At 43.4% G+C, this 27,943-nt stretch overlaps 3 protein-coding genes across 7 annotated transcripts; all 3 read left to right on the forward strand.

Annotated features, from left to right (window-relative positions):
* Positions 1-348: 348 nt before the first annotated feature.
* On the forward strand, positions 349-12,836 carry ifih1 (interferon induced with helicase C domain 1). Its single transcript, XM_062457990.1, has 16 exons — positions 349-901; positions 1,388-1,550; positions 2,037-2,204; positions 2,905-2,961; positions 4,571-4,797; positions 6,135-6,345; positions 7,461-7,678; positions 8,173-8,280; positions 8,641-8,764; positions 9,125-9,340; positions 9,544-9,800; positions 10,008-10,157; positions 10,454-10,615; positions 10,790-10,983; positions 11,082-11,175; positions 11,565-12,836. Exons 1-16 carry the CDS (start codon positions 467-469, stop codon positions 11,760-11,762), a joined length of 2,982 nt encoding a protein of 993 aa, XP_062313974.1. The 5' UTR covers positions 349-466; the 3' UTR covers positions 11,763-12,836.
* Positions 12,837-13,027: 191 nt separating this feature from the next.
* On the forward strand, positions 13,028-22,156 carry fap (fibroblast activation protein, alpha). Of its 4 annotated transcripts, none has more exons than XM_062457993.1 (27): positions 13,028-13,252; positions 13,340-13,498; positions 13,748-13,832; positions 14,356-14,451; positions 14,544-14,638; positions 14,870-14,944; positions 15,220-15,272; positions 15,430-15,502; positions 15,646-15,766; positions 16,430-16,584; positions 16,786-16,883; positions 17,003-17,132; positions 17,250-17,288; positions 17,387-17,485; positions 17,628-17,698; positions 17,797-17,850; positions 18,169-18,293; positions 18,482-18,532; positions 18,815-18,913; positions 19,855-19,924; positions 20,020-20,214; positions 20,366-20,420; positions 20,562-20,661; positions 20,748-20,806; positions 20,927-20,999; positions 21,177-21,250; positions 21,551-22,156. In XM_062457993.1, exons 2-27 carry the CDS (start codon positions 13,496-13,498, stop codon positions 21,650-21,652), a joined length of 2,250 nt encoding a protein of 749 aa, XP_062313977.1. In that variant the 5' UTR covers positions 13,028-13,252; positions 13,340-13,495; the 3' UTR covers positions 21,653-22,156. The 4 variants fall into 4 exon arrangements, with proteins under 4 accessions (XP_062313977.1, XP_062313976.1, XP_062313978.1 ...); XM_062457992.1 differs by having other exon boundaries at positions 13,353-13,498; XM_062457994.1 differs by having other exon boundaries at positions 13,373-13,498.
* A 1,147-nt stretch (positions 22,157-23,303) lies between these two features.
* gcgb (glucagon b) lies at positions 23,304-24,655 on the forward strand. Of its 2 annotated transcripts, none has more exons than XM_062458006.1 (4): positions 23,304-23,389; positions 23,581-23,686; positions 23,767-23,919; positions 24,347-24,655. In XM_062458006.1, the coding sequence occupies exons 2-4, from the start codon at positions 23,592-23,594 to the stop codon at positions 24,465-24,467; spliced, it is 369 nt and encodes a 122-aa protein (XP_062313990.1). In that variant the 5' UTR covers positions 23,304-23,389; positions 23,581-23,591; the 3' UTR covers positions 24,468-24,655. The 2 variants fall into 2 exon arrangements, with proteins under 2 accessions (XP_062313990.1, XP_062313991.1); XM_062458007.1 differs by having other exon boundaries at positions 23,767-23,915; positions 24,347-24,483.
* The last annotated feature ends 3,288 nt before the right edge of the window (positions 24,656-27,943 follow it).

Raw genomic sequence — 27,943 nt, forward strand, 5'->3', positions numbered from 1 at the left:
GTTTTCTGCCCAAAATCAAGTTCTGGTGTAGGTCTTCCTTTCCTCCCAACAACGGAGGCAGCAAAATTCTGATAAAGTGACAACAGGGATTTTTTCATTTAACTCTACACATTCCAACACAAACTGAATAGGCAGGATTGAAAGGTTTATTTCAGACACATTGTCTTTAGATTGTCAAATTATGAATTGATAAAATAATATTAGAACAGATTACTTTTAAAATATATATTTTTAGAATATATTAGGCCCACTCTGAGAGCCTAGAGGGCCCTGATAGTTCCCCAGAGACCCCTAGTGGCGAGTGACAGAATTGCTCAATCAAAAAAGAACAGAAACGAAATCGAAAGTGATTTCATTGACATTGAAATGCAACCAGCTGACTCACTTCTGAGAAAAGGGCACTCAACTGGCTATGTTGTGTGCATTTCAGCTATCTTCGGGGTGGTACTGACACGACGAGGGGGAAATGGGCACTAAGGATGATGACGTTTGGAAAAATCTTATCGATGTCCTCAGACCCAGGTTGCTCAAACTTATCCAGGTTGAGCCTGTTCTGGATTACCTAGACTTCATAGACGTAGAGCAAAAAGAACTAATCAAAAACAAAGCAAAGACAGAGAGCAACATCCGGGCTGTTGACCTACTCATTGAAACGCTCATCAAAAACCAGTACCCGGCTGGCTGGTTCAGGTCCTTCGTGGTTGCCCTGTCGGAAGCAGGTTGTCAACATGCTGCGAGTTATGTGGAGGGTCGCCCTCCAAGCCCCTCATCGGAGGCAGAGAATGACTACTGCGTCCGACTTATTCAAGTTCTCCTACCCACACTTTTGGAAATGAAGACTAATGATGTGTCCCGTAGGTGTTTTGAATTAGACATTCTCAACCAGGAGGACCTCGAAGTTGTGAGTAGTCTATGTTCTGTCTGTTAGCCTGTGTGCCAACTATGCTATCTACTTGACCTAAACTCTGACCCATAGTACATTTACATTTAGTCATTTAGCAGACGCTCTTATCAAGAGCGACTTACAGTAAGTACAGGGACATGCCTTGCCCAAGGACACAACGTCATTTGACACGGCCGGAAATCGAACTGGCAACCTTCAGATTACTAGTCTGATTCCCTCACCGCTCAGTCACCTGACTCCTAGTAGCGTACATACCATTGCATGTTTTGAATTAGGCTACATACGTAGAGCTGTATAAAAGTATCTGTAATAGTCAATGAAATTGTATTATTGTGCTTTGCCAACTGTATATTTTGTGTTCATATTTACTATGTGTAGTTCCACGGTTGAACCAGAAGGGGGGGGTACTAATCCACGAATTAAGGAGCTGAAAGAGGTTCTAGATTACACGGTGCAGTGTAAACATGTTCAATAATATCTTAGATTTCAGGTAAAACCCCAAAAGAAGGAGCTCGTGAACTGCTGCGAAGGGTGGTAAGATGTCCTCCTGGCTGGTTCTCCACATTCCTGCAGGCCTTGCGAGACACGGAGCACATTCCCCTATACAGGGAGCTGACTGGAGGAAACCCCGGGGATGAGGGGAATGGTAAAACGACACTGTTTGTGACGCTGCTTCCCCTAATATAAATACATATGAATTGTGTTTAAAATAAGTAAAACATTCCCAAAAGCCTTACAGATCATTGGAACAGATTTAGCACGTAGAAGAGGTAGTAATTCTATATCATCTGACTTTTATTTACATGTATTAATTTTGCAGTTGCTTTTATGCAAACCGACATACAAATAGTGTATAGTTAAATTAAGCCAAAATATTAAGCCATGTTGTTGTTTATTTCATGCTATGTTAAATCGCAATGGGCTTTCTATTTATTTAATTAAACAATTAAAATTGTCTTTGTATCTGCCTTTTTACAACCAATGTCACACAGGGCTTCACATACGCCCATAGAACTGCCCCTCAACCAACCTCTCAAGTAACTTTGTACAGTGATTGATTCCACACTGTACTAACATTTTTCTGCTGCTGTGGTGCATGGCTGACCCCCCCCCCCCCCCCCCCCCCCCCCAGAGCCAGGTGAGGACGGGGAGCCTGGCAGCCTGGTCTCTGCAGACGGGGCTCCAGGGGAAGCAGCCACCCAGGGCCAAGCAGCCCAAAGGCCTGGAGCCTCGGAGGATGAGACCCTGGACAGCAGCGACATATCAGGGATGAGCATGGATGAGTCCTTAGACACTACAGGTCAGATCATCCTAATTACAAGGTGCACCATAGTGAAGTAGTAGCAGTAATAGTATGAACATTAGTAGTGTTGCAGTAATGGTAGTAGCACTGTAGCAGTCGTAGTACTTATTAGTACTAATGGTAGAAGCAAAATCAAATCAAATGCATTTCTCTGTGACCATTTACAAGCTATGTCACAGAGGGCTTCACACACGCCCATAGTACTGCAGCTAGACTAACCTAACCTAAACTAGTGGAAGACAAGGACAAACTCCCAGGAAAACTCAGTGGGAGCAGTGCAGTGAGGCCGCCCCTCCTTCAGAGACGGTTTGTGACGCTGAGAGGTGCAGACCAGAGGCTGAACATATTCATGCATCAATCATTTATTATATATATTATATATATATAAGCATATATACATAGTAGAAGAATAAGTATTAGTAATAGCAGTAGTACTATTGTTGTAGCAGTAGTAGTACTAATAGTAGTCAGTCAGTCCGTCACAGTATTCCAAAGTCACCAGGAGAGGGGGTATTTGAGTCATTTTCATTCAAGTTTAAGTTGTACCCAATTTCAGTTTGTTGTTGATATATATAACTTCTGACTTCACACAATAAATGTATGCATTGTATGTGATTATGTTTAGACTGCAGGAAAATAAGTTCATAAGCATGTCTTCTGTACAGAAAATGTAAAGAGACTACTGTGATCTTTTTAGATCTTTACCAAGAACAGGAAGAGAAAAGTAGTGACAGCTTGGATGTCTCACTCTCAGGTAATCCCCAGACAGAAATATACAGTTAGCACTGTCCGTTTCTCTTCAAATCCTCACCAAATCATTCAGTATTTGTACTGAATCACATATTGTCCCTAGTTTTGATATTTGAAGCTCTCCCCCAAACCTAAGCTAAACAGAGTCTGTGTCTCACGTGTCATCTGGAAGAGATTTGGGTTGAACACCTTTGGAAGACGGTGGACATGCTGGAAATATGCAGTCATGGAGGGAGCTTCGCAAAGCTGGCCTCAAAAGAAGGCCAAGTGTTCCGACCAGCGTGTTAGACATACAATATCGTAAATTCACAATCAGTCAGCTGAAAGCTGTAGACTCTAGTCACATTTTCCTCATCCGAGTCATCGTCAGCTCTTCATTCTGTTTTTTGTCTCTATAGATCAAAGTAATGAGAGACAGGGTTTTAATGGATGAGTTTGTCCTATTTGGCTCAGAAAGTATGTTCCATGTGCATCATGACAGACCTCACAGATGTTAAAATGTGCAGAGCATAGCCACGAGACTCCAAATTGCAAACACATGCTATACAAGCTGGGGAGTGCTGCATTGCAATTCTTTGAATTTGTATAAAAATAGTTGCAATTCAGAAAACAAATCTAGTATGAGAGTGATGTTTCTAGCCAGATATAAATCTGCTTCTTCCTGAAGCAGCTGTCTCCCTATTCATTTCACATTGCTGACATGATTGGTACACTGAGCCAGCCAATCAATTTCTGGCAGTAGCCCACCAGAAGGGTGTCTGTGACATCATCCAGGTTTTATTTGGAGCGGGGAGTCAGGGGAGAGGAAGGAGAAATGACAGGTGGGCCAGGAGAGGAGGGCTCTGCCAGGTGAAGCTGAACACCCACACAGACAGATGATGCCAATCAAACAAGTCTCTCATGAGTGCCTTTTTTTTATTGCTCCCATTACTCGCCAACTCAACTCTCACATTTTTTCACATTACATCACTATTAAGGCAACAAGATACAATTTGTTCCACCATGTTGGAGTATAATGTAATACACGTAAGCTGCGATGCTGGAAGACTTCCCAGTTAAGGCAGAGAAAGCGCACACGTCCTAGGTTCATTTTCCATCCCTGTAAAGCAGTTGCATATGAGCTCTCCAGTTGGCAATAGGATTTCAGTATTTTTTAATTAAAACCAGTCCCTGTGGCTTTGCTATCTTATTGACATTGTGTTTACCATGGCTAATGGTGGAATTTCCGCTAATAAGTCTGAGGTCTGGGAACTGCTACGACAAGACTGTTAGATCACCAAGGCCGCAGTCTACTTCCTATTGACTTTAGGACCCTATCTCTCAATCTCCATAACTGCGTGCTGCCTCAGTCCATTTTAATACTGAGCCTTAACACAGGCTTGGGTCCTCTGAGCCTTAACACAGGCCTGGGTCCTCTGACAGAATGATCCAGAGAAGGGAGAAGAGAAAGTTTGCCATGTACATGATGTTATTCTAATAGACCGCTTGAGGTCACAGCTCAGTGGAACATCAAAACCCCCAAAACAACGACAAGCAGAGCCTTTTCCTGCTGAGAAAGTAGGAACGGTCGGCCGGTCCAGGTCTCCAGACTGAAGCTCTGCTTTACTTTACAGACGGCAGCGACGCCGCAAGTTCTGCTGGAAGCCCCAAGAAAGCTGACATCATCCTTCGAGATTATCAGATGGAGGTTGCGCGACCTGCCTTGGAGGGGAAAAACATAATTGTGTGCCTGCCGACAGGAAGTGGCAAAACCCGAGTTGCAGTGTATATTACTAAACAACATCTGGACGGCAGGAGGAGCGAGGGGCTGCCAGGGAAAGTGGTGGTCCTGGTTAACAAGGTACCACCTGTGACTTTACCTCTGTACACAAGCAGTGCTAGTACGTTCTGTTCTGCCCTAGACCTACTGTACTCCTGTCAGGCATGCACATGTTTACTGATGGAAAGAGAGATTCCGTGGGAATATTGTAGAGTGGAAAATGCTGTGCCACAATCAATCAATGTGGTATCACGCACCACAAATGATAGGTTCAGTTCAGAATAACAAAAACAGTATTTTACAACATTGCAGTTTGGCTCTGATTTTCTGGTTCAAACTCTCTCGTCAGGATAGTTTTACTGTGTCAGTGTTTAATAAAACACATTTAAAAGTAGCTACAATAGCACAGTAGTTACACAATTACACAGTAACAGTCATGTAATTTCTTTATAAGTATTCTACTGTCTTCCCCATATGACCTGCTCTGAGTATGGCATCTTGTTCATTAAGGGAGGGGGATTTTTATTTAAGAAGAGTGTCTTAAACAAACTAAAGTAGATCCAAATAAGCCAAGGAGAAATGGAAAAATAGCTTTCATTAGCATGCTGTTTCTGGCAGGAAAGGGAATGTCCAGCGAGTACAGCCCTGAACACTACATAGACCTACATAGACCAACATAGACCAACATGGACCACAGCCCTGAACACTACATAGACCTACATAGACCAACATAGACCTACATAGACCAACATGGACCACAGCCCTGAACACTACATATACCTACATAGACCACAGCCCTGAACACTACATAGACCTACATAGACCAACATGGACCACAGCCCTAAACACTACATAGACCTACATAGACCTACATAGACCAACATAGACCAACATAGACCAACATGGACCACAGCCCTGAACACTACATAGACCAACATGGACCACAGCCCTGAACACTACATAGACCTACATAGACCTACATAGACCTACATAGACCAACATAGACCAACATAGACCAACATGGATCACAGCCCTGAACACTACATAGACCTACATAGACCACAGCCCTGAACACTACATAGACATACATAGACCACAGCCCTGAACACTAAATAGACCAACATGGACCACAGCCCTGAACACTAAATAGACCAACATAGACCACAGCCCTGAACACTAAATAGACCAACATAGACCACAGCCCTGAACACTACATAGACCTACATAGACCACAGCAAATCTGAAACCCAGCCTCATACAAAGCACTTATTTAGATCCTTAAGATCCACACATGCACTTGTCAACACAGCCTAAACAACCTTTGTATTTACTCGTGTCATAAACAGAGGCTCCAGCAAGGAGGCCCTCTACACCCTTACACTGATTACATTCAAAGTCATGTGATCTCTGTCCTTTAGGTGCCCTTGGTTGAGCAGCATTACTCCACGGAGTTCTGGAAGTTTCTGAAACACCAGTACAAAGTGGAGAAAGTCAGTGGAGACTCCCAGCTCAAAATCTCCTTCACTCAGATAGTCCAGAAGAACGATATCATAATCTGCACTGCCCAGATCCTGGAGAACTACTTGGAGAGGGCTAATGATGGCGACGATGACGGGATTCAGTTATCAGGTTCGGCAAAAATCTTCTTGACAGTCGACATTTCCTGAATTGTCCTAACTGTTCTAGAGAACGATTTTTTTACGTCACATTTATTCCACTTTTACATATATACTGCACTGTATACAGTATATTCATGTTGATGAGATATTTTATCAAAGGAGTTGAATGGAAATCTGTAGGCAAGTCAACTGCCCTGCATGGTTGCCACTGCCAGGGTTTAGAAGTCTGCATGTGTGTCTCCTCTGGGAGTTCATTTGACAGGTTCTTGTCAAAGTCATCTGTTTCCCCCTCTCCCGTCCGCTACTGTTGGCTCTCCCCGGTCCAGAGGGGAACCCCAGCCCCCTTTCCCCCCCCCCCCAGCCCCCCTCCCCCCCCCAGCCCCCCTTCCCCTCAGTGGAACATATGCTGTTTGTTGAAACGCCTCAGAGACCGTTTCAACGCTTTTTTTTTTCCTTTTTTCCTTTCCTCTGGTTTCCAAGGCCACACTTCTGTTAAAGCCATCAGCGGCTGGCTGTTCATATTCACATGAGAGTCTCTGTCACTGCATCAGGTTGGCTGTTCCACTCCACACTCCCAGGCCCTCCAGAGACTCGCCTGCCTGACCCCCCTTAAGAAGTTGCATTTGCAGCTTCCTCTATGATCTGTGAATGCTTCTTGGCTCGTAACACATCTTCCATTGCTGCAAAACGCACATTTCACACAAGTCTTGTTTTGGGGTTGTGGTGATCGTGGGGTGTGGTTCAAACTGCGGCGTTGGAATTCCTAGAAAAGTGCTGGTTTGTTTGGGGAGACACAGAGCCAGGGTGTAATTTGTGAGTGCAAATAAGCCACCTCCATATTTACAGTACAAGTTCTAAACCAGAAACGAGACAAGAAGATCAGATACCGTGGCTTTACTGGAGGGAAATCATTTCTTTGAACCCTTCAGCTGTTTAAACATCCCCTATACAGCACAATGCAGGAGCTTAGGAGTGACACTTTGTGCTCTGCTAAGGCTACGACCCATTTAGTGTTCTCTCTCAGTTATACCAGACAAGCTGAGGGGCTAACCTTACTGTCTAACCAGATGTATCCCATGAATCCTGATGATGTGCTATAATTATCGTGTGTTCTCTGCCTTGTAGATTTGACCCTCATTGTAATTGATGAGTGTCACCACACACAGAAGGGAGCTGTCTACAACAAGATCATGATCCGCTACCTGAAACAGAAGAAGAAGAACGCTTCCTTGAAGAAGTTAGCGAAGAAGACTGTTCCCATTCCTCAGATCCTGGGCCTCACCGCCTCACCTGGTGTTGGAGGGGCCAAGAAAATGGCGAAAGCTGAGGAGCACATTTTACGAGTAAATCCTTTTGCGTGCTCTGCCTCCTTTCTCTTCCCTGCTTCCCCCCTCTGTCTTTCTCTTCCCTGCTTCCCCCCTCTGTCTTTCTCTCGGCTGTCGTTCTCACACATGCTATTCCCACAGCCTTGATCTCCTCTCACTCAGATCACGTCCCCTCCCCTGCCTGGTCCGAGGCCTGCCCTCCTGATTCTGTTAGTGCCTCGCTCAGCCCTCCAAGCTGTTTCCAATGTTCCACACAGGCAGCCGTAAACCTTCATCTGCCTGTCATACTTGCACCGCAGAGGGAAAGATCTGAAACAGCTTTCTGTTTTTTCATTTTTTTTACTGTAGTGGTGCTCATCTAGCATTAGCACACCACTAGATAAAACACCGTTAGTACTAGTGACATTGTAAACCTACGAATCTGATTACATTTTCTCCTGTTAGACCTCTAGTATTTGTGCTGATTACCCTGTATGTTGTGTGTCCAATGATCTTTGTTTTGTGTTCTGTAGATCTGTGCAAACCTGGATGCTTCAGAGATCTTGACTAAGAATGAGAGTCTTGGACTCAACAAGAAGGAACCACATAAGAGGATTGCTACGGCTGAAGAGAGGAATGAGGTGGAGGTTTTATTTGAGATTAAACACCCCTTTGGCCTGAATTTGCCGATTTGGTTCGATTGGAAAGTAAAACAATAGTAGGCGTACATGTAAGAAAGTTCTGGGAGGCTTCATTGTTTAACTATACTGTAAACATTGTTTCCATTATTAGCGCCTCTCCAAGGAAGTCTTGAAGCCAAATTTTCTGAATCATTATAAAAACTTTCAAACCACCTTATTCTGAGTTTTTATGTTCATAACGTTGCTCTGTTTTATCACATTTTGCTCAAGATAATTAGTCCCTGCAGCCTCCATGATTCGATGACCTCACTGAGGTATTGTGCCAGGAAAACAAACAGACTTGAAACTCTCTTTTTCCAGGATCCCTTTGGGGATGTAATCAAGGGCATCATGAATGACATCCATGGCCACGGTGTGCTGTCTCCCTCCTGCGACCTGGGCACCCAGAACTACGAGCAGTGGGTGGTTCTGATGGAGCAAAATGGTAAGAGTTCCCCTCTTTTACAACATCAACTAAAACTACATCTACCATAAAGTAGTGTAATCCAACTAGACTGAATGTATTCCTCGTAAAAAATTGAAACCTTACACAGGATAGGGGAATATAAATCTGTCTTTGGACAGATTTATACTGACTTTGGTGGAGTCAGGTGGCCGAGCGGTTAGGGAATCGGTCTAGTAATCAGAAGGTTGCCGGTTCGATTCCCTGCCAGGCCAATGACGTTGTGTCCTTGGGCAAGGCACTTCACCCTACTTGCCTCGGGGGAATGTCCCTGTACTTACTGTAAGTCGCTCTGGATAAGAGCGTCTGCCAAATGACTAAATGTAAATGTCTTTCTTACAGCTGCAAAAGAGGAGAACCAGCAGGTGCGTGTTTGCGCGGAGCACCTCCGCAGGTACAATGAGGCGTTGCACCTGAGCAACACCATCCGCATGAAAGACGCCTTCAGCTTCCTGCACAAGTTCTACAAAGAGGAGAAGAAGAAGAAAATGGCTCCGGAGGAGGACACGCCCATAAAGATAACTGAAACGGAGATGTTCCTCTTCGATCTCTTTAAAGGTACGGCACAATATTGGAGCGACGACACAGGCACAGAGTTTGTTGATAACGTACTGTATAACAGTACGTGCTGTATAACAGTACGTACAGTGTGTTTTACTGTAGTATACCAACACACATGCACCAACACATGCTGAGATGTGAGCTAGATCAATGGTCATCTGTATTTGTAAGTCACGGTTCTTGTCCTGCCTGTTTCGCAGAAAAGAAGGCACAACTGCAGGAGTTGACCAAGCATCCGGAGTATGAGAATAACATCTTGTCTCAGCTGAGAACCACCGTTCTTCAGGAGTTCACGAGCAGAATGGAAGCGCGAGGGATCATTTTTACCAAAACCCGTCACAGTGCCATAGCTTTAAGCCAGTGGGTTCAGGACAACCCAAAGTTTGCCGAGGTGGGAGTGAAAGCATGCTATGTGATAGGAGCGGGAGACCAGAGTGAAGTCAAACCAATGACCCTTGTGAGTACACATCTGTAAGATGTGTTTTAATGCAGGTTTCTGGGACCACAGATGTAAATGATAACATGTGGGCTACGTCTGAAATAGATGGTTCTTGTCCCCTTTGTTTCCGTCGCTGTTTAAATGGTCACCATCCATGTGTTCTACGGGAGATGCTTCATGTCGTGTGAATGATCTCTGTTCCCCTCTCCCTCAATGGGTGTTCAGGCAGAGCAAAGGGATGCGTTGAAAAAGTTCCGGAACGGAGAAGTGAACTTGCTGATCGCCACCACCGTGGCGGAGGAGGGTCTGGACATAGCAGAGTGCAACTTCGTCATCCGATATGCCCTCGTGACCAATGAGATAGCCATGATCCAGGTCAGTGGGATTTCGAAGAGATAACTGCCTAAGCCCAATCTGAACTGAAGTACAAACTTTGTCTTGTCAGTTTTCTGGGGTGTTCGATGGCTTAACAAACAGACCAAAATACTTGTCATCCTAGTTACCAACTCTTTAGGTGTAGCTCAATAGAAAGAGTATTTGACTGCAGAGGGTTGCAAGTTCATATCTCACCCTATACAGCACTTGGGCTAAAAATGTGTTCTACGTGAAAACTTGAGTATGAGTCCAACCTTGACTCCTGAATGTTGTTCCTGTTTCCTGTGTGCTGGAAGGCTCGGGGCCGAGGCAGAGCGGAGGACAGCAGCTACATCCTGGTGGAGGAGCAGGGCTCAGGAGTGGCTGAACGGGAGCATGTCAACGAGTACCGCGAGAGCATGATGAGCAAGGCCATCGAGAAAGTGAAGAAGCTTGATCCAGCGGCGTATGAGAAAAGGGTAAGCGTGTTCAGGGTGTTCAGTTTCCTGAAGGCCAGTCCTGCTTTGAATATCCTGAATCATAAGGGCTTTATCCATTGTTCAATGACTTTACCACACTAGAGTCACACTCGTTATGAAGTCTCCAAACCCACAGAGCTCTAACTTATTTCCAGTGTTTGGTTGCTCTGCTAGATTCTAGAGTATCAGCTCCAGGCTATTATGGAGGACAGAGTGAAGAAGACCAAGAAGAATCAGAAAGCTATGATGATGGAGAGTCCATCCAAAGTGATGTTCAACTGTAAACGCTGCAGCAAAACAGTCTGCTCTGGTGAAGACATTCAGATCATTGAAAGTATGCACAGAGTCAACGTTTCTGCACAGTTTGGGTAAGAAGTTTAAACAAATCTCTTTCTAGCTGGTAGTACTATACTATAGTAGTACAATATATGATTTGCAAAATGACAGCTTTTCTTTTTTTTTGCAGTGAACTTTTTATCAAAAGAGAAAACACGTCCCTTCGGGAGAGGATGCTGGACTATGAGACCAATCTGGTCATAGCTTGCAAGGACTGTGGGCAGGTACAGTGTGACAACTTTACTGTAGAGTCAGGCTGCATCATGGTCTTCACTAAACTGGCCATGCAGTCTCCACTGGTACAAACCTGCCTGGGTCCATTGTAATGGAATGTGTCTTTGACTATCAGTGAGGTTTCCATTAATTCTTCTGGTTCTTGAAATCAGATGACACAATCTTTTCTGTAATTAGGGGATGGGGTGTAGCTCAGTGGTTAGAGCACTAGATTACAGCTCAAGAGGTCAAAGGTTCAACACCCCTGCCCACCCCCTCTTTGGATAAAAGTCTCTTCTGAATGAATGACTGAATAGGAACCGCAGGTACATGTGCAGTACCTTACAGGAGAGCGTTCTCTGTAGAACCTTGTCTTACGTGTGAATGTGTGCTGTTCCAGGAGTGGGGTTCCATGATGCTGTTCCGTGGGATTGACTGTCCCTGTCTTCACATCAAACACTTCGTAGTGACCTTCGATGGAAGGAACAAGACCTACACCAAGTGGAGTGAACTCACCGTCAAGTTCCCTGCCTTTGATTACGCTGAGCATGCCAGTCTAGTGGCTCACAGCTCTGAGGAGGATGAAGACAGCATGTAGGGGCACAGGGATTGGAATAACGTTGCTGTCGTCTTGGTAGTGTTTGCATGTTACGGTATGTGTGTCAGAAGTCAGATGGCTGAGCGGTTAGAGAATCGGGCTAGTAATCAGAAGGTTGCCGGGTTCGATTCCCGGCCGTGCAAAATGACGTTGTGTCCTTGGGCAAGGCACTTCACCCTACTTGCCTCGGGGGAATGTCCCTGTACTTACTGTAAGTCGCTCTGGATATGTGTCTTTTTTAATTTGCGGTCCAATCGAAGCAATCGATTTGATTGCTATCGAGTTATGACCGCAGTGAGCACTTTTGTCTTTCTCTCTTTAAACTTCTCATCAGTTTGAAAAATTGATTTTGTTTACACAGTGAAGAGAATGTAGATGGGGTATGGGTCAGAAATAACAAGTGATCATCAGCCAAACGTGTGTTGAATCAGTGTGAAAGCCCAGCGAAGGGTCCCTTCCCAACCCGTACGAACAACGTCAATCAGAAGCAGCAAAGTTAGCTACTTAACAACATGAATGAATCACGGATCGGAAACTGAATTATGAATCACGGGTTAAGTGACACACTTCCTCTGCCACTGTCTGTTCTCTGGGGGCCGTGCTCTGCCCCCCCCCCCCCCCGACAGCACACCTGGCAGCCCACATGCTTGGATGAGATCTGACAGACAGGTGGGGGGATGGTTTTACCATTATACACGGCTGCTTAAGAACAGTCTCACAGTGCTCCTGAGCAGGTAGGGGGAAGTCACGCACACACACGCACACGCACGCACACACACACAGACACACGCACACACACAAACCTGTTAATCTAGACAAGATAGTTCAAGACATATAGGTTGAGGGAATGCCAGCCAGGGATACATGCGGCCACATACAGCGTGTTTGCTGCAGATAAGATTTTGGATCAAATTTATTATTAAAATATAATACTAAAAACTTTCTGGGTTAAGCCTCTTACTATTTGACACTCATTTTACTTTCATTGGGATTGTATATTGTGTGTTGTTTGTGTACTTCTGACACAAAATCACGGATGAGTACAGTGCTTACATGTGTGTATCAGTTGTCGATAATTGCTGATAAACAATGAATTGAATTAAATCGAAGTCTTTCTACTTAATTATCATACAGTGCGTAATATTCATTGTAACCATTGGTTATGGTCGTTATGATTATCGTCCGCATTTAGGGTCACAATTTGAAATAAAGTAGCCTACCTACAATACATATTTAGAAGGAACTGTGCCTGAATGTTACACTATCAAAGACAGGCGGAGGAATTTGTGTATCTTCATTAACACTTGCTCAGATATAAGCTACTGTACCGTGGTTTTCCTTTTTGCAAATATGGGTAAGTTATGATCTGTGGTCGAGAAGCCATTGTTCCGACAAGTTCAGCGCTAAAGGAAAGTTAGACTTCGAGGAGGCATCGCTGTGACTAGTAACAATTTCCAACTCTCTTCGCGGATACATCACGGAGTTAAATGGTACACGAGGATCCAAGTTAAATTTCTGTCCGATGGGAAGGATTTACGTTTTTCAGTTAATGAAGTTATGGTTTAATCAAAGCGCAGCTGTCTTGTTTAGGTTTTTTTCCCATTTGTTAGCGATACAATTACTCGGCACTCGGAAGTCGCCTGTGATCCACGTCCGCAAACCTTTAGGATTCCTCAGATTGAGAGCTGCATGTCCATTCGCCAGTGAATGTCGTTAACAGCAACGGTGCTACCATGGTTAGTAAATATACCTGTACTTCGAACCAGTACTTTCATGATGCACTTTTCAAAAATAAGTGATTAGGTTACTTTAGTGAAAACGAAGGCTACTTGAAGTGCGTAACAATTAATTTGAAGATCAAGCAACCAAGCAACATTTAATTGTCTCGAGATGAAAACTAATGCCAAAGTTTTCATCGTAGAATACGGTATGCTGTGGATTTCACAGAAGGTTTTTGCAACTTAGTTTCACCCTCACCTTTACAGGGCTGCGGCAAGGTGTTTTGGGGGCTGGTAGGGGCGGCTGTCGTCATCACGTTAATAACTGTACCCACTGCAATTTATTTGAACAGTAAGTTACTTTTTTGTTTGTTATTCATGCCTATTTAAACATGGTCCGCCATATATTGTGACAGAAAGTTTGGGGCATCTTTTGTACTATAGCTTGTGACTGGTTGCGGAAAACGAATCCTTTTAAAGTACTCGAATAAATGAGGACAACATCGGTTGTCTTCACAACAGTATAGGCCTATGCGCTGATCACTTTTCGGCTGTTGGCTGTAGAGTGAAACTGTTATTGATGTAAGTGACTTTACATCACCTATTACCGATTAACGTATGCATCCATGTGGCACCGTGAGGTGTACTTGTGGAGGGATCAGCAACAGTGCTGTATACTGTATTTTCTGTCCATCTCATTCACAACCGTTGAACTATTGATAATCTGTATGGAATGGGAATGTCGTTTCCGTTCACGTTTCATTAGACGTTGTCAGGTAGATGACATTACAGCGTGTAACAGTTTAGGCCTACAGTATTATTGTACAGTATTTTTGTTGTGGTAAACACCAGTCAAGTGGATTCTCTTGTTCCAGGAAGGGATGCCAGTGGCACAAAGAGATCTTTCACCCTGGACGATTATTTCAACGACACTATTAGATACAGAACATATAATTTGCGGTGGATATCAGGTATCACACAACAGTCATTCAGTACAAAGTGAGATTCTTTCAAAAAGGTGAATGGATTGTAGAAACTGTTTGTTGTTTCCTTTCCCCTGTAGATCATGAATACCTGCATAAAACAAGACAAGGCAATGTCATCCTTTATAATGTTGAAACCAAGGAGACATCTCAATTTCTGAGCAACAAAACTTTTGTAAGAAAACGTGTGGATTTCCCACCCTTGTGTTGGTGATCGGTTGTGTATTTACCTAAAGCGTTGATGTTTCAGTGATCGGTTGTGTATTTACCTAAAGCGTTGATGTTTCAGTGATCGGTTGTGTATTTACCTAAAGCGTTGATGTTTCAGTGATCGGTTGTGTATTTACCTAAAGCGTTGATGTTTCAGTGATCGGTTGTGTATTTACCTAAAGCGTTGATGTTTCAGGAACAAGTGGAAGCTACAGGGTATTTTGTGTCTGCTGATCGCAAATATGTCTGCTTTGAAAGCAACTACACAAAGGTAATTTTTCTCCCCTATTCCAGACATGAAAGTGTCTAGGCCTAATGCGAGTCAGTTACATCTCTGAAGTTACAGTAAACTAGCAGAATAGAGACCCCTAGGGGCTTTGCATGAGTCTGCCAAGGGATCTTTGTAAAGTCACGTAAAGTTATTGATTCACCATTCAACACTCCCGTTGTATGTTTTAGTTTACCTATTAACCTTCTACAGGAAAAGAATATGAGCGTTGAAAAGTAATGTGACCCATTACTGTTGCTTGTTTAATGTTTCAACAGCAATGGAGACATTCGTACAAAGCGTCATACTCCTTATTTGACCTGGAAAGTTCGTAAGTCAATTCTGGAGTTCTAGTTCTAGTCTCGTCGAATTTGTGAAGAAAAAACCTCTGTTGTTGTTTGACAGAATCAGGAGAACCAATTATATTATACAATATTTACAGATGTAATATTATGATCTGTATCTCATTGCCCACTTTTATTCCCCAGAACATTCATTACTCCAGTAAACATTCCAGAAGTTGTGCAATACTTAACCTGGGCCCCTGATGGAAACAAACTGGTAAAAAACAAATCTCCTAGATTCTAGTCCTTTGTTATGTTTAGAAGTGCTCTGTGTCTAGCTGTTCCCACAGAGTAGCCGTCAGTCTGTAAAAGGAACGAGAAAAGGAAGGAAAGCTGGAATAACTGCAATGTCTCCCTCAGGCCTACATCTGGAATTACAACATTTATTTGAAACCGAATGCCACAGCCCCTGCCATTCAAGTGACCCACAACGGAAAAGAGAATCAGATCCTAAATGGTGTCCCTGACTGGGTGTACGAAGGTTAATACCTTCACTGCTTTTTCTCTTTTTTGAGGGGGAAAGGAGGAGAAGGGTGGGGGCAGGTTGAGGTTACAAGGTCAAGTATCTGGTGGGGCAGGTTGAGGTTACAAGGTCAAGTATCTGGTGGCATCAAGGTCGAGTATCTGGTGGGGCAGGTTGTGGTTACAAGGTCAAGTATCTGGTGGGGCAGGTTGAGGTTACAAGGTCAAGTATCTGGTGGCATCAAGGTCAAGTATCTGGTGGGGCAGGTTGAGGTTACAAGGTCAAGTATCTGGTGGGGCAGGTTGAGGTTACAAGGTCAAGTATCTGGTGGCATCAAGGTCGAGTATCTGGTGGGGCAGGTTGAGGTTACAAGGTCAAGTATCTGGTGGGGCAGGTTGAGGTTACAGAGAGTATCTGGTGGGGCAGGTTGAGGTTACAAGGTCAAGTATCTGGTGGGGCAGGTTGAGGTTACAAGGTCAAGTATCTGGTGGGGCAGGTTGAGGTTACAGAGAGTATCTGGTGGGGCAGGTTGAGGTTACAGAGAGTATCTGGTGGGGCAGGTTGAGGTTACAGAGAGTATCTGGTGGGGCAGGTTGAGGTTACAGAGAGTATCTGGTGGGGCAGGTTGAGGTTACAGAGAGTATCAGGTTCATCTTTGATGTTTTTGTTTCCTTTCTTCAGAGGAGCTTCTCTCATCAAACCAAGCAGTATGGTGGTCACCAACTGGAACGTTTTTGGCATATGCTGAGTTTAATGACACTGAAGTGCGCACTATCGAATATCCATACTATGGGCCAGAGCAGTACCCCAAGACAGTGATCATTCCATACCCCAAGGTGGGTAGCCGTGTGTGCTTTATCAAGTCAATGATTGATGCTTTCACCCAGTCAATGCAATTCAATAGTTTAATATGTGCATATTAGGGATTATTTTATTTATTCAAGCTACTGGATATCCATGAAATACTACTTATATTAATATTTACCGTACTGTATATGTAACTTAACATTTGCTAATGCCTTGTATTTCCTATCAAGTCTGGATCAACGATTCCCAAGGCAAAGCTGTTTGTAGTTGACACCGAGAGGCCTTCCAGACGCACTCAGGTGGTCGTTCCAGAAGCTGTTGGTTCGAGGTACACCTGAAGCACCTGTGCTGTTTCTGTTGGCGCAACGCAAGTGTGTTTATCCAGTCCTTTTTCCACACGACAAAATCTGCGTCTCCAGACTTGTCCTTCTGTTTGTTTGAACGCAGCGATCACTATTTGAGTTCAGTCGTGTGGGTGACAGATGAACGCATCGCAGTTCAGTGGCTCAGCAGGAAACAGGATCACGTCGTCTTACAGACATACGACTTTGATGGAAACGGCTGGAATGAGAAGCAGGTACTGTATGCCGACGGTGAAGAGGAAACCGTGTGGTTAAAATAACCAACACGGGGTCACTAATCTAGGATGCGAGGCGATTGTCTTAATAAGCGTGCGACATTTTGTCCCCTCTAGAAATTTGAGCAGACAAGCAAGACTGGTTGGATCGGTCATGTAAGTTGACTTTCAGGAAGCATATAGCATCAGCACACTCTAGCTCGTTATGTACAGGAAGTATAACGTAATAACTTGACAGTGGTTTCTTCCTGCAGTATTACCCTCTCCCGGCCTTCTTTGCGGAGGACAAGCTCACTTTCTACAAAGTGATGAGTGACTCAAACGGATACAAACATATCCATCATGTCAAAGATGTACGATTTTACACAAAAGCATTTTTGAAAATTAACAAATGTGATGTTCATATGGAGTGAATCACTAGACTAGAGTGTTGCATGCACTCTTATACAATATAAAATGATCGACTTCTGAAGATAACTGTGTATCATTCCAAAGGGAAAAGCGACGCCCGTTACCTCGGGGAAATGGGAGGTCGTATACATTTCCAAACTCACAAAAGATGCCATGTAAGAACGTCCACATCAGTAGTGTTTAGTGCTGATCAATAAGGCATGTGTTGGCTGGAAGGAATATGTGGGGAAACTGAATGTTTTGTTTATCACAGATATTATATAAGTAATGAGCATCAAGGACGACCTGGACAGAGAAATCTTTACAAGTAAGACACCAGTCTTCTCAGCCCTCTGTCCCAGTTCCTGGAGAGCTTCCCTCTTGTAGGATTTATATCCAACCTCAGTTGTAACTTACCCAATTCAGCTAATTACATCAGCAAATGAGCAGAAAGAAATACTCAATTATGGCGGAAGCAAAAACCTACAGTACAGAACCATACCAGTGCTCTTCAGGAACTAGGTGGGGATACAGACAAAAACAGCATCTACAACATAATCCTGACAAACATGTTATTGTACTGCACATTAGCATTGTTGAGTTGTGGGTGTGAACTCATATATCCTGTTTTATGCGTCTTATCCAGGGTTGTGCTGGGCAACATCCCCCCTGCTCCCCAGTGTCTCACATGTGACTTGTACAAGGACAGGTGTCAATACAACTCAGCGTACTTCAGCACAGACGCCTCATACTACCGCATGGATTGCTACGGTCAGTTTCCCCGTTTCATCACATGTGAGCACTAACTCATCCATGCTCCATGCCCAGACCCAGCTTGCACTCCTGGACTAGTGGAGGGGCTGTGTCCAGTCAGCCGTGAGCGGCAGGCCCTGAGCACTGAGAGGTGGATGTAGAGTGGGTCTCATGCAGCACTGATGTCTACTTGTGTCTCTCAACAGGACCTGGTCTTCCCTTCATCACTCTCAGGGACAACAGAGACTCTGGCTCAGGTATGCCAGGGATTCTAGAACACCAAACTGCAAGGCTGTTCCTAACATGTGATCGTGTCTAACTCCAACCATAATATACTGTGGGGTACCTAATTCTTAAAATAATCTGTTTGATAAGTTACAATTGGCTAGTTGCAATTGGGTTTGTAATGAAAATGTACAGGAGAGTAGTTGCAAGTGGGTTAAAGAACCCCCATTGTTATAATTAATTGGTGTTAAGACACCAATATTTGACTGTTTTCAGTTGGTAAATATAGTTGATATTGTATTTCTTTATTTCAGAGCTCCTGGTACTTCAGGACAACAAAGAGCTTGAACACATTCTGACTGAGTTTAAGATGCCAACCATTCAACGTGGTACTCTGAAAGTGGCTGGATTTGGTGAGCCTGAGCAGGAGAGGACCAGAGTGCCCTGGAAGGGTGTGAGGAGGGGTCACCTGGCAGGGTGTGAGGAGGAGTCACCTGGCAGGGTGTGAGGAGGAGTCACCTGGCAGGGTGTGAGGAGGGCTCACCTGGCAGGGTGTGAGGAGGGCTCACCTGGCAGGGTGTGAGGAGGGCTCATCTGGCAGGGTGTGAGGAGGGCTCACCTGGCAGGGTGTGAGGAGGGCTCACCTGGCAGGGTGTGAGGAGGGGTCACCTGGCAGGGTGTGAGGATGGCTCACCTGGCAGGGTGTGAGGAGGGGTCACCTGGCAGGGTGTGAGGAGGGCTCACCTGGCAGGGTGTGAGGAGGGCTCACCTGGCAGGGTGTGAGGAGGAGTCACCTGGCAGGGTGTGAGGAGGGCTCACCTGGCAGGGTGTGAGGAGGGCTCACCTGGCAGGGTGTGAGGAGGAGTCACCTGGCAGGGTGTGAGGAGGGGTCACCTGGCAGGGTGTGAGGAGGGCTCACCTGGCAGGGTGTGAGGAGGGGTCACCTGGCAGGGTGTGAGGAGGGGTCACCTGGCAGGGTGTGAGGAGGGCTCATCTGGCAGGGTGTGAGGAGGGGTCACCTGGCAGGGTGTGAGGAGGGGTCACCTGGCAGGGTGTGAGGAGGGGTCACCTGGCAGGGTGTGAGGAGGAGTCACCTGGCAGGGTGTGAGGAGGAGTCACCTGGCAGGGTGTGAGGAGGAGTCACCTGGCAGGGTGTGAGGAGGGGTCACCTGGCAGGGTGTGAGGAGGACTCACCTGGCAGGGTGTGAGGATGGCTCACCTGGCAGGGCGTGAGGAGGGGTCACCTGGCAGGGTGTGAGGAGGGGTCACCTGGCAGGGTGTGAGGAGGGGTCACCTGGCACATCTTCACGTGCTTCTCTCCTGTGACTCACCAGCCTCTCTTATATCCCAACAGATCTTTGGTATCAGATGACGTTGCCACCAAACTTCCAGAAATCCAAAAAGTACCCTCTTCTCATTGATGTGTACGTACAGAGAAGGTCTTCCATCTTGGGTGTGTCACCTCAGTCCCAACCGTCCAGTATAACCCTGTAACGGTCACTGCGGATGTCCCTCCTAGGTATGGTGGTCCTTGCAGTCAGAATACAGAGTCCCGCTTCAGAATCAACTGGGACTTGTACCTGTCCAGCACAGAGGGGATTATTATCGCTAGTTTTGATGGAAGAGGGACCGGTTACCAAGGTGACAGGATAATGCACTCAATCTACCAACGCCTTGGAACATTTGAGGTGGAAGATCAAATAACAGCTGTGAGGTAAAAGATGCTCATGAACCAAAAGGGGAAAAACTATTTCATGTTTTTAAATGTTTTTCCATGTCTCATTTCATGTTTCATTTCATGACTAATTGTAGTCATGTAGGGGGGCCAGTATAGATGTTTTATAGAACCCCTTTTTCCCCACCAGAAAGTTCATTGATATGGGCTTTATCGACAAACAGAGAATAGCCATCTGGGGCTGGGTAAGTTGCATGTTGGAATAATCAGCTTTTTGTGGGATTTTCACATTTGTATTCAAATGTATTTATTAATTACATTTAATTATTTTATTGATTAGGATTCAATGTATTTATTTAATCAAATTCTATTGATTTATTTTTCAGTCATATGGCGGGTATGTCACCTCCATGGCTTTGGGTTCTGGAAGTGGACTTTTTAAGTGTGGAATAGCTGTTGCTCCTGTAGCTAAGTGGGAGTATTATGGTATGTAATATAGTGTATAACAATCTATTCCTACAGATACCAAGCACTATGAATTCCATCCAAAAGAAAGTTGTGTTTCATTCCAGATGCCGTCTATACTGAGCGCTACATGAACAAACCTGCAGAAAATCCTGATTCTTACAAGGTTAAAATAATCATTCAATAATAATATCGTAACAGTTTGCTTTCGTTCATGAAAATCTCTACACATTATTCACTTTGACTTGATCTTTCAGCAAATCGTTTCTTTCTTTCTGTTCAAAAGAATTCAACAGTTACAAGTAGAGCCCGTAATTTCAAATCGGTGCAGTACTTATTGATTCATGGGACAGCTGATGGTACGTGTTGCTGTCTGCAGGAACGCAAAAACATCTCTTCATAGTCATAATACAATTACTCTATCACATAGCACAACATCAACTACCAGTACATTCAGGTGATCTGCAAGGAGGTATGATCTTATTCAGACTGTGCCTCATGGTTAAACTATTACAAATGTGTTTTATTTCCTTCAGACAATGTTCATTTTCAGCAGTCGGCACAGATCTCGCAGGCCCTGGTTGACCAGCAGGTGGACTTTGAGGCCATGGTAAATATTGGTGGGCCGTCAGGAAGTGATCAGTTAAGATGTGAAGATGGAGTTTCTCTGAAATGATGTTGAACACTTGCTAATCTTCAGTATACTGTTACTCATCATAGATGAGCGTGTCGTTGGGGGGGGTAACCCCAGGGGTGGTACAAAGCTGGCCCCCCTGAAAAACAAACATTTACACATCTGAATACATTTCTATTTCAATATTATTTTGAAATCAAGATTTACTGTAAATGATTCAGAGGTTGTGACATGAATGTGATCCAGTCCAGATGTTTGTGCTTCTTCCTGTTTCAGTGGTACACTGACAAGGACCACAGCCTCGGCGGTTCTGCTTATCACCATGTCTACACTCACATGAGCCATTTCCTTCAGAAATGTCTCATCAACTCCAAATAAACCATCCCTCCTGTCATCACATCTAAACTGTCTTTTTATCGTTGATGAATAGATGTGACTGTGGCCGAACTGCTGCTTCTCATTTGTATAGTTTGTTCAGTTCAATCTAAACAAAGGATTCAATTTGGTGGTTTTTGTAGAGGTTTTATGTACAATTAATATTGTAAGACTTGTATGACTGGATATTTGTTATAGATTAATCGTGTCCTAATCATACAGAAAATGTGACTATTTACCATGATGTTCTTCAAGCCATTGCATGTCTATATTCTGGTAAACTTTACATCAGTGGACTTTGTGACATTACTTATAACACAAACATGTTGTTGCACTGACTCTTGTGGAACACTTTAAATTGTAGTCTACACGTGATACAAATAAACTGTACATGAATATAGTATGAATATTGTAACCATTTTGAGATGGTTTAGAAAAAAAATACTTGTATGTTTCAATTTATGTGGCCAGATTTTAAAAAATAAACTTGAAACTTTTTAATGTTTATACATCTATTATCTCTTTACTGTTGCATTTATACGTACATGATTCGTTTGTTGAGGCTATCAATACAAGCAGTGGCTCACATCTTATATTAAAGTTACATTAAGCACTGTGTAACGACATACTGCAGCAATACCTTTGGTAAAAACAGTGTAGGTACACATTGCAATTTAATTCAGTGGTACGTTTTAGCGGCACGGGTTATTACACAAGTGTAAGAAGGCACGGTAATGGGGAGGGAGTGGATGTAGAAAAGGGAAGGTCCGACACAGCTGTGTTCAACAAGATTCATGTTAACATAAACGTACCCCAAAACAAGATAAATGTTAACATGTACTTAGTCAATAAAGTGCAACTACATTGCAAGTCCTCTCAGAGGACTGAGAACTTTCCCTTCAGGGGATTGATATGTAGTTACATGCTAGTTAAAGTATCCTTAATTTAAAGTGTTTATTCCCAAGTAGTTTATTGGTTACCTCGAATTGTCTGTAGTATGTACTATAAAAGCAAGAGCTGTGTTGTGTATGAGATACCTGTAAATACATTTATTTTTACAGAGACCACAGATGCTGTTTAAAATCTTAAATGTCACCTAAACAATTAGCCTTATTGCTCCATATGTTCCAGTTATGACGGAGGAAGATAAGCAACCATAATCTATTTAGATATTCTAAGAACGTTAAAATAAAAGAGATTTTAACATTCCACTGGGAATATATCCTCACACAATATTTCCACAGACAGTTATGTTTCCCACTCAATCCAACCTGAACACAGATGGTAGGAAGTTGTATGATTATATGATTTAGTTTGACAGGATGGAATCGTGTTTGATTTTAACACCTTAAGTGACAGTGACCAGTGTTTTTTTTTCTACCTCGGGAAGTGGTTACATATCCTTCTCAAACAAAGACAGTCTTCAAATAAACAGATATCAGTGCATTGAGACGATCCCTGAGTAATGGGTCGAGAGTAATAGCGATCGTGCTGAGGAGGGCGTGAGGAGTGTGTGTGGAGTGTGTGTGTGCAGGGTGTGTGTGCAGGGTGTGTGTGCAGTGTGAGTGCAGGGTGTCACCTGGGCACACTGTCACCCAGCTCTGCTATATAAGGCTGCCAAACCAGGCAGGGAGCATTCTGAAGCTCCAGGGAGCCCGAGGGAAGAGGACACCAGAGAACATCCACGCTTGAACATCCACATCTCGCCTTCTCACAGAAGCTCTCCAGGAAGGAACACAGGTGAGTTCCTCCTCTTTTCTCATTTCCAACCCTTAACGTCTCATACCCCTACCATCCCACAGCTCCAGCGAGTGGCATTTTATTTCTAGAAGTTTCATTTGAACAGTCTGTACTGTTCCACGTGAGTTGGGATTCAGTCCTCATGAAGCATTAGGGGAAGCTCACCGCTGTCTTCACGCTGTTCTCCACAGGAGTTCAGAAGATGAAAGGTGCCCACTCCTTGGCTGGTCTCCTGCTTCTGGTCCTGGTCCAGAGCAGCTGGCAGGTGCCTGATGGAGACTCAGAGGATGACTCCAGGTAAGAAGTGTTCCTCAGCTGATTACGGAACAGCTTCTCGTGTTTTCATTCAACTCAACGTATGTCTGCTGTGTTTCCAGCCTGACAGAGGACTCGATGTTCAACGACCCAAGCGAGCTCACAGCCATGAAGAGACACTCAGAGGGAACCTTCTCCAACGACTACAGTAAATACCTGGAGACGAGGAGAGCACAAGATTTCGTCCAGTGGTTGAAAAATTCAAAGAGAAGTGGGTGAGTCTCTCTGGCTCTCTGAGCCGACTGGCATGTGATCACTAGAAAGATGATTGTTGTCACTTAGTGAATTGGATTCTGTGATTATAACAAAGGATTTCTTGTTCATGGATGACTCTGCACAGCACAGCTTTTACAGTGTTGAAGCACCATACTGTGACAGAAAGGCATTAAGATTTGCAGGAAATTAACAACTCATGGCGATGCCATAGAAAAATACAAAATTGTACAGTGAAGTCTAATGTATCAATTAAGGATTTTTTTTACTTACAAATATACAGTTCAGTGTGTACTATGCACCTGGGAGCCAGTAACTCTTGTTCATAAGTATAAAATATAAAAAAGAAATGACAAGATATTTTTGAAAAGAAAGTTTGTGATCTGCGTTGATCAAGCCAAACTGACCGGTCCATCCCTGGCCGTGCAGGAACCCCAGCAGACGTCATGCGGACGGGACCTACACCAGCGACGTCAGCTCCTACCTCCAGGACCAGGCTGCCAAGGAGTTTGTCTCCTGGCTGAAAACTGGCCGAGGCAGACGAGAGTAAAGCCCCTAGTCCCCTCTGACCCCTGACCCCTGACCCTCTGACCCTCTGACCCCTGACCCCTGCAAACAAGCAGACAGCTCGTCTGTTGCAGCTCATGCGCCTCCACCCTCTCCACCCTCTCCACCCTCTCCACCCTCGGCCTGTTTTATAACCTGTGTCCTACTTTATCTGGTCATGCTAATAAATTTCACTGATAAATGCTGTTTTGGTCTTTAATGGGAATATGATGTTCAGTAAAAATCCTTTGTACTGGTCAATTAAAAAACTGGTAAAATACTATTCATGATTTCCGTAGATTGTTTAAAGAGAATTGCATTGAACACATTTTGTCTATAGATGGGTTGTAACCCATGTTCATAGGTTTCATACATTAGTTTCACTTTCCTTTCCTAATATAGCACATTAAATTCATATTCTCTGGAACCCCAGTTTGAATGTAATTAGACAGAGAATAATTATAGGATCAACAGAGGAATATCCTCATGTATGTACTGGGTCTGGATTAGTTGGCACTGGATTTCTTCACGAAACGTAATTTTTTTAAGACTTGTGTATGAACAAACTTTTGCCCCAGTTAAAGACAACATTTCAGAATCTGAATATTTAACATGGTATCAAGTCGGACATTTGAAAAGTAATCTGTGTCTTATTCACAGTCAACATGGACTGGTCCAAACAGGGAGTGAAGTTTGAAATACAGGCATACTGAAGTCAACTGTATCATAAAACATCTGTGGTCTTCTCATAGTGTTTACATTTACGATAAGCAGAGCTGGGATGTAGATTTTACTGGTATCAGTACTTCACTATTTATTAACTTTTCACTTTCACTCCTTACATTTTTTACACAAATATCTGTACTTTCTACTTCTTACATTTTTAATCCAGGCTAGTTACTTTAGTTTTAATCTGTATTTTGTGGCATGATCAATATAATTGCATGTATCTTTGCGCAGCTCTTTTTATTTCCTGGCTATCGCACGCAACAAACGTAAGCTAGTCTACGAAGCTACCATGGAGCAAGGCAGAAGGCAACAAGAAGAATGGCCACGTTATGGATGAGACAGAGGGAGTTAGCGATGTCCACATGACTGAGAATAGAGACCTGATCACTCATGGCCATACGGGAGATGTTCAAAATTGTCTATGTCACAAAGGAGGCGCTGAGTGTCTATAGTGTATTTTTGTATTAACGTATTAATATGATGTGAGGTCCAGTTACCAGCGTGACACTAAAACTGGTAGTAGTAATGGCAACTTTTTACTTAAGTATATGTCAGAGCCCACACTTCTTTACTTTAACTTGAGTGAAAAAGCACTTCAACCTTTACCAGTCTTTTTAAACATGAATATCTGTACTTTTACTTGGGTGAAGGATGTGTGTACTAACCCTAACCCAATTTTTGCACTGTTGTTACAATGCCATTATACTGTTATCACACTGTGATAACAGTGTAATCACTGTGAATCACTGTGATTACACTGTGATTACACTGTTGTTACACTGTTCTAACACTGTTATAATACTATTATAACACTGTTATTACACCGTTTTTATATTGTTATTACACTGCTGTTACACTGTTATTATGTTGTTACACTGTTATTATGTTGTTATTACACTCTGCTGCTTGTAACTGTTATTACATGTTTATTATGTTGTTTCTACATTGTTGTTACACTCATTACACTATAATTACACTGTGATTGCACAGTTACACTGTTACACTGTTATTATTCTGTTATTAGACTGTTGTTACACTGTTGTTACACTGTTGCAGAGATGGGAAGTAACAAAGTACAAATACTTTGTTACTGTACTTATGTAATTTTTCTGGTGTCAGTACTTCACAATTTGTCTAAAAAACCTTTTACTAAAACACAAAAACCGGTAGTAGTAATGGCTACTTTTTACATTTACATTTAGTCATTTAGCAGACGCTCTTATCCAGAGCGACTTACAGTAAGTACAGGGACATTCCCCCAGAGGCAAGTAGGGTGAAGTGCCTTGCCCAAGGACACAACGTCATTTGGCATGACCGGGAATCGAACTGGCAACCTTCAGATTACTAGCCCGCTTCCCTCACCGCTCAGCCACCTGACACCCTGACGCCCACCTGACGCCTGACGCCCTGACGCTCTGACATATACTTTTTAAAGTATATGTCAGAGCCCATACTTCTTTTCTTAACTTGAGTGAAAAAGTATAGTCAGTACTTTTACCAGAGTCTTTGTGAGTGAGTGTCTGTTCTTCTACTTGAGTGAAAGATGTGTGAACTTTTTCCATCTCTGACGATCAGTAATATAAATGTGAAATTCCTTTTTCAGTCGTGTAAGGCCTGAATGTGTCATACATCAATAAGCATATTCTCCAGGGTCAACTCGGAGGAATCCAAACAGTTACCTAAAGGACTTGTCACAATCCTGGTTATTCTGGATGATGAGATGTCCCAGCGTACAGTACTGCCACAGAAAGGGTAGATGAGGGAACACGCGTCAATCAACATGCTCATGTAGGGATCACTGCTTGGGTCAACACTGCTCAGGTTTCACTGGCATGGATGAAACTACACGAGTATTCACATGAGCCAACTCCATGACATGCTTTGGGACACTGTCCATCTCAGAGCTGTCAGAACAAGCGTCAAACCATCTGTTGAATTAAACCCTTCAGCCCACTCAAATCCTTTTATATCCCACATCTCAGACAGTCATATGCTGGCCAGATATCCTGAGCAGAACTGGAGACTATTTGTCTGTCTTCTAAGTCCATATCAAGAATCTAAAATTCATTTTTTCTTTGTTCAAAGAGGAACGAAAACCAGTAGTGAAACGTAACAGCAATGATGGGTGAAAGCTCAGGACTCCTAACTACTAGACAAGTCAATAAAAACGAAGTGAACATGCAATCATATACATTTATTCAGTTTGACGTTTACAGTTTTCAGGTACAATACATAAATGAGATACTTAATAAGAATAATTCAGGACGTTTATTCAAGGGGGTAATTCAGTCAAAGTTCAAACCCAAAGATCAAAAGCAATATTTCCCCCTGATCATATTACATTATTTCTGAAACATAAATAAAATTGGAAACAAGACAAATCTGATAATTGGAGAATACTTTGCTAATACAAGTACATTAACATGAAGCAATACATTTATTTGATAGCATAGCAAATTACATGTGAAGAAAATCTTTGTGTCTATTATACAAAGAAAATATATATTTGAAATGATCTTTGATATAAATATACTATACATTTTGCCCTTCTAGAAAAAAAGAGCTTTTGCATTTGTGTCTGTAGCCATAAATCCTACCCTGCTGCAGACACTGCACAAGTATTATTTTGTATTGAATTTCTGAAAAACACATTCATTTCTAGGGATGAAACTGCATCATAGCCCCATCACCAAAACGATGACTTCTTAGTGTGAGACTCTGGAGTGTGAGTATTGAGTAGCACTGAAACAG

Source organism: Osmerus eperlanus, chromosome 3, assembly GCF_963692335.1.
Source record: "Osmerus eperlanus chromosome 3, fOsmEpe2.1, whole genome shotgun sequence".
NCBI lineage: Eukaryota > Metazoa > Chordata > Actinopteri > Osmeriformes > Osmeridae > Osmerus > Osmerus eperlanus.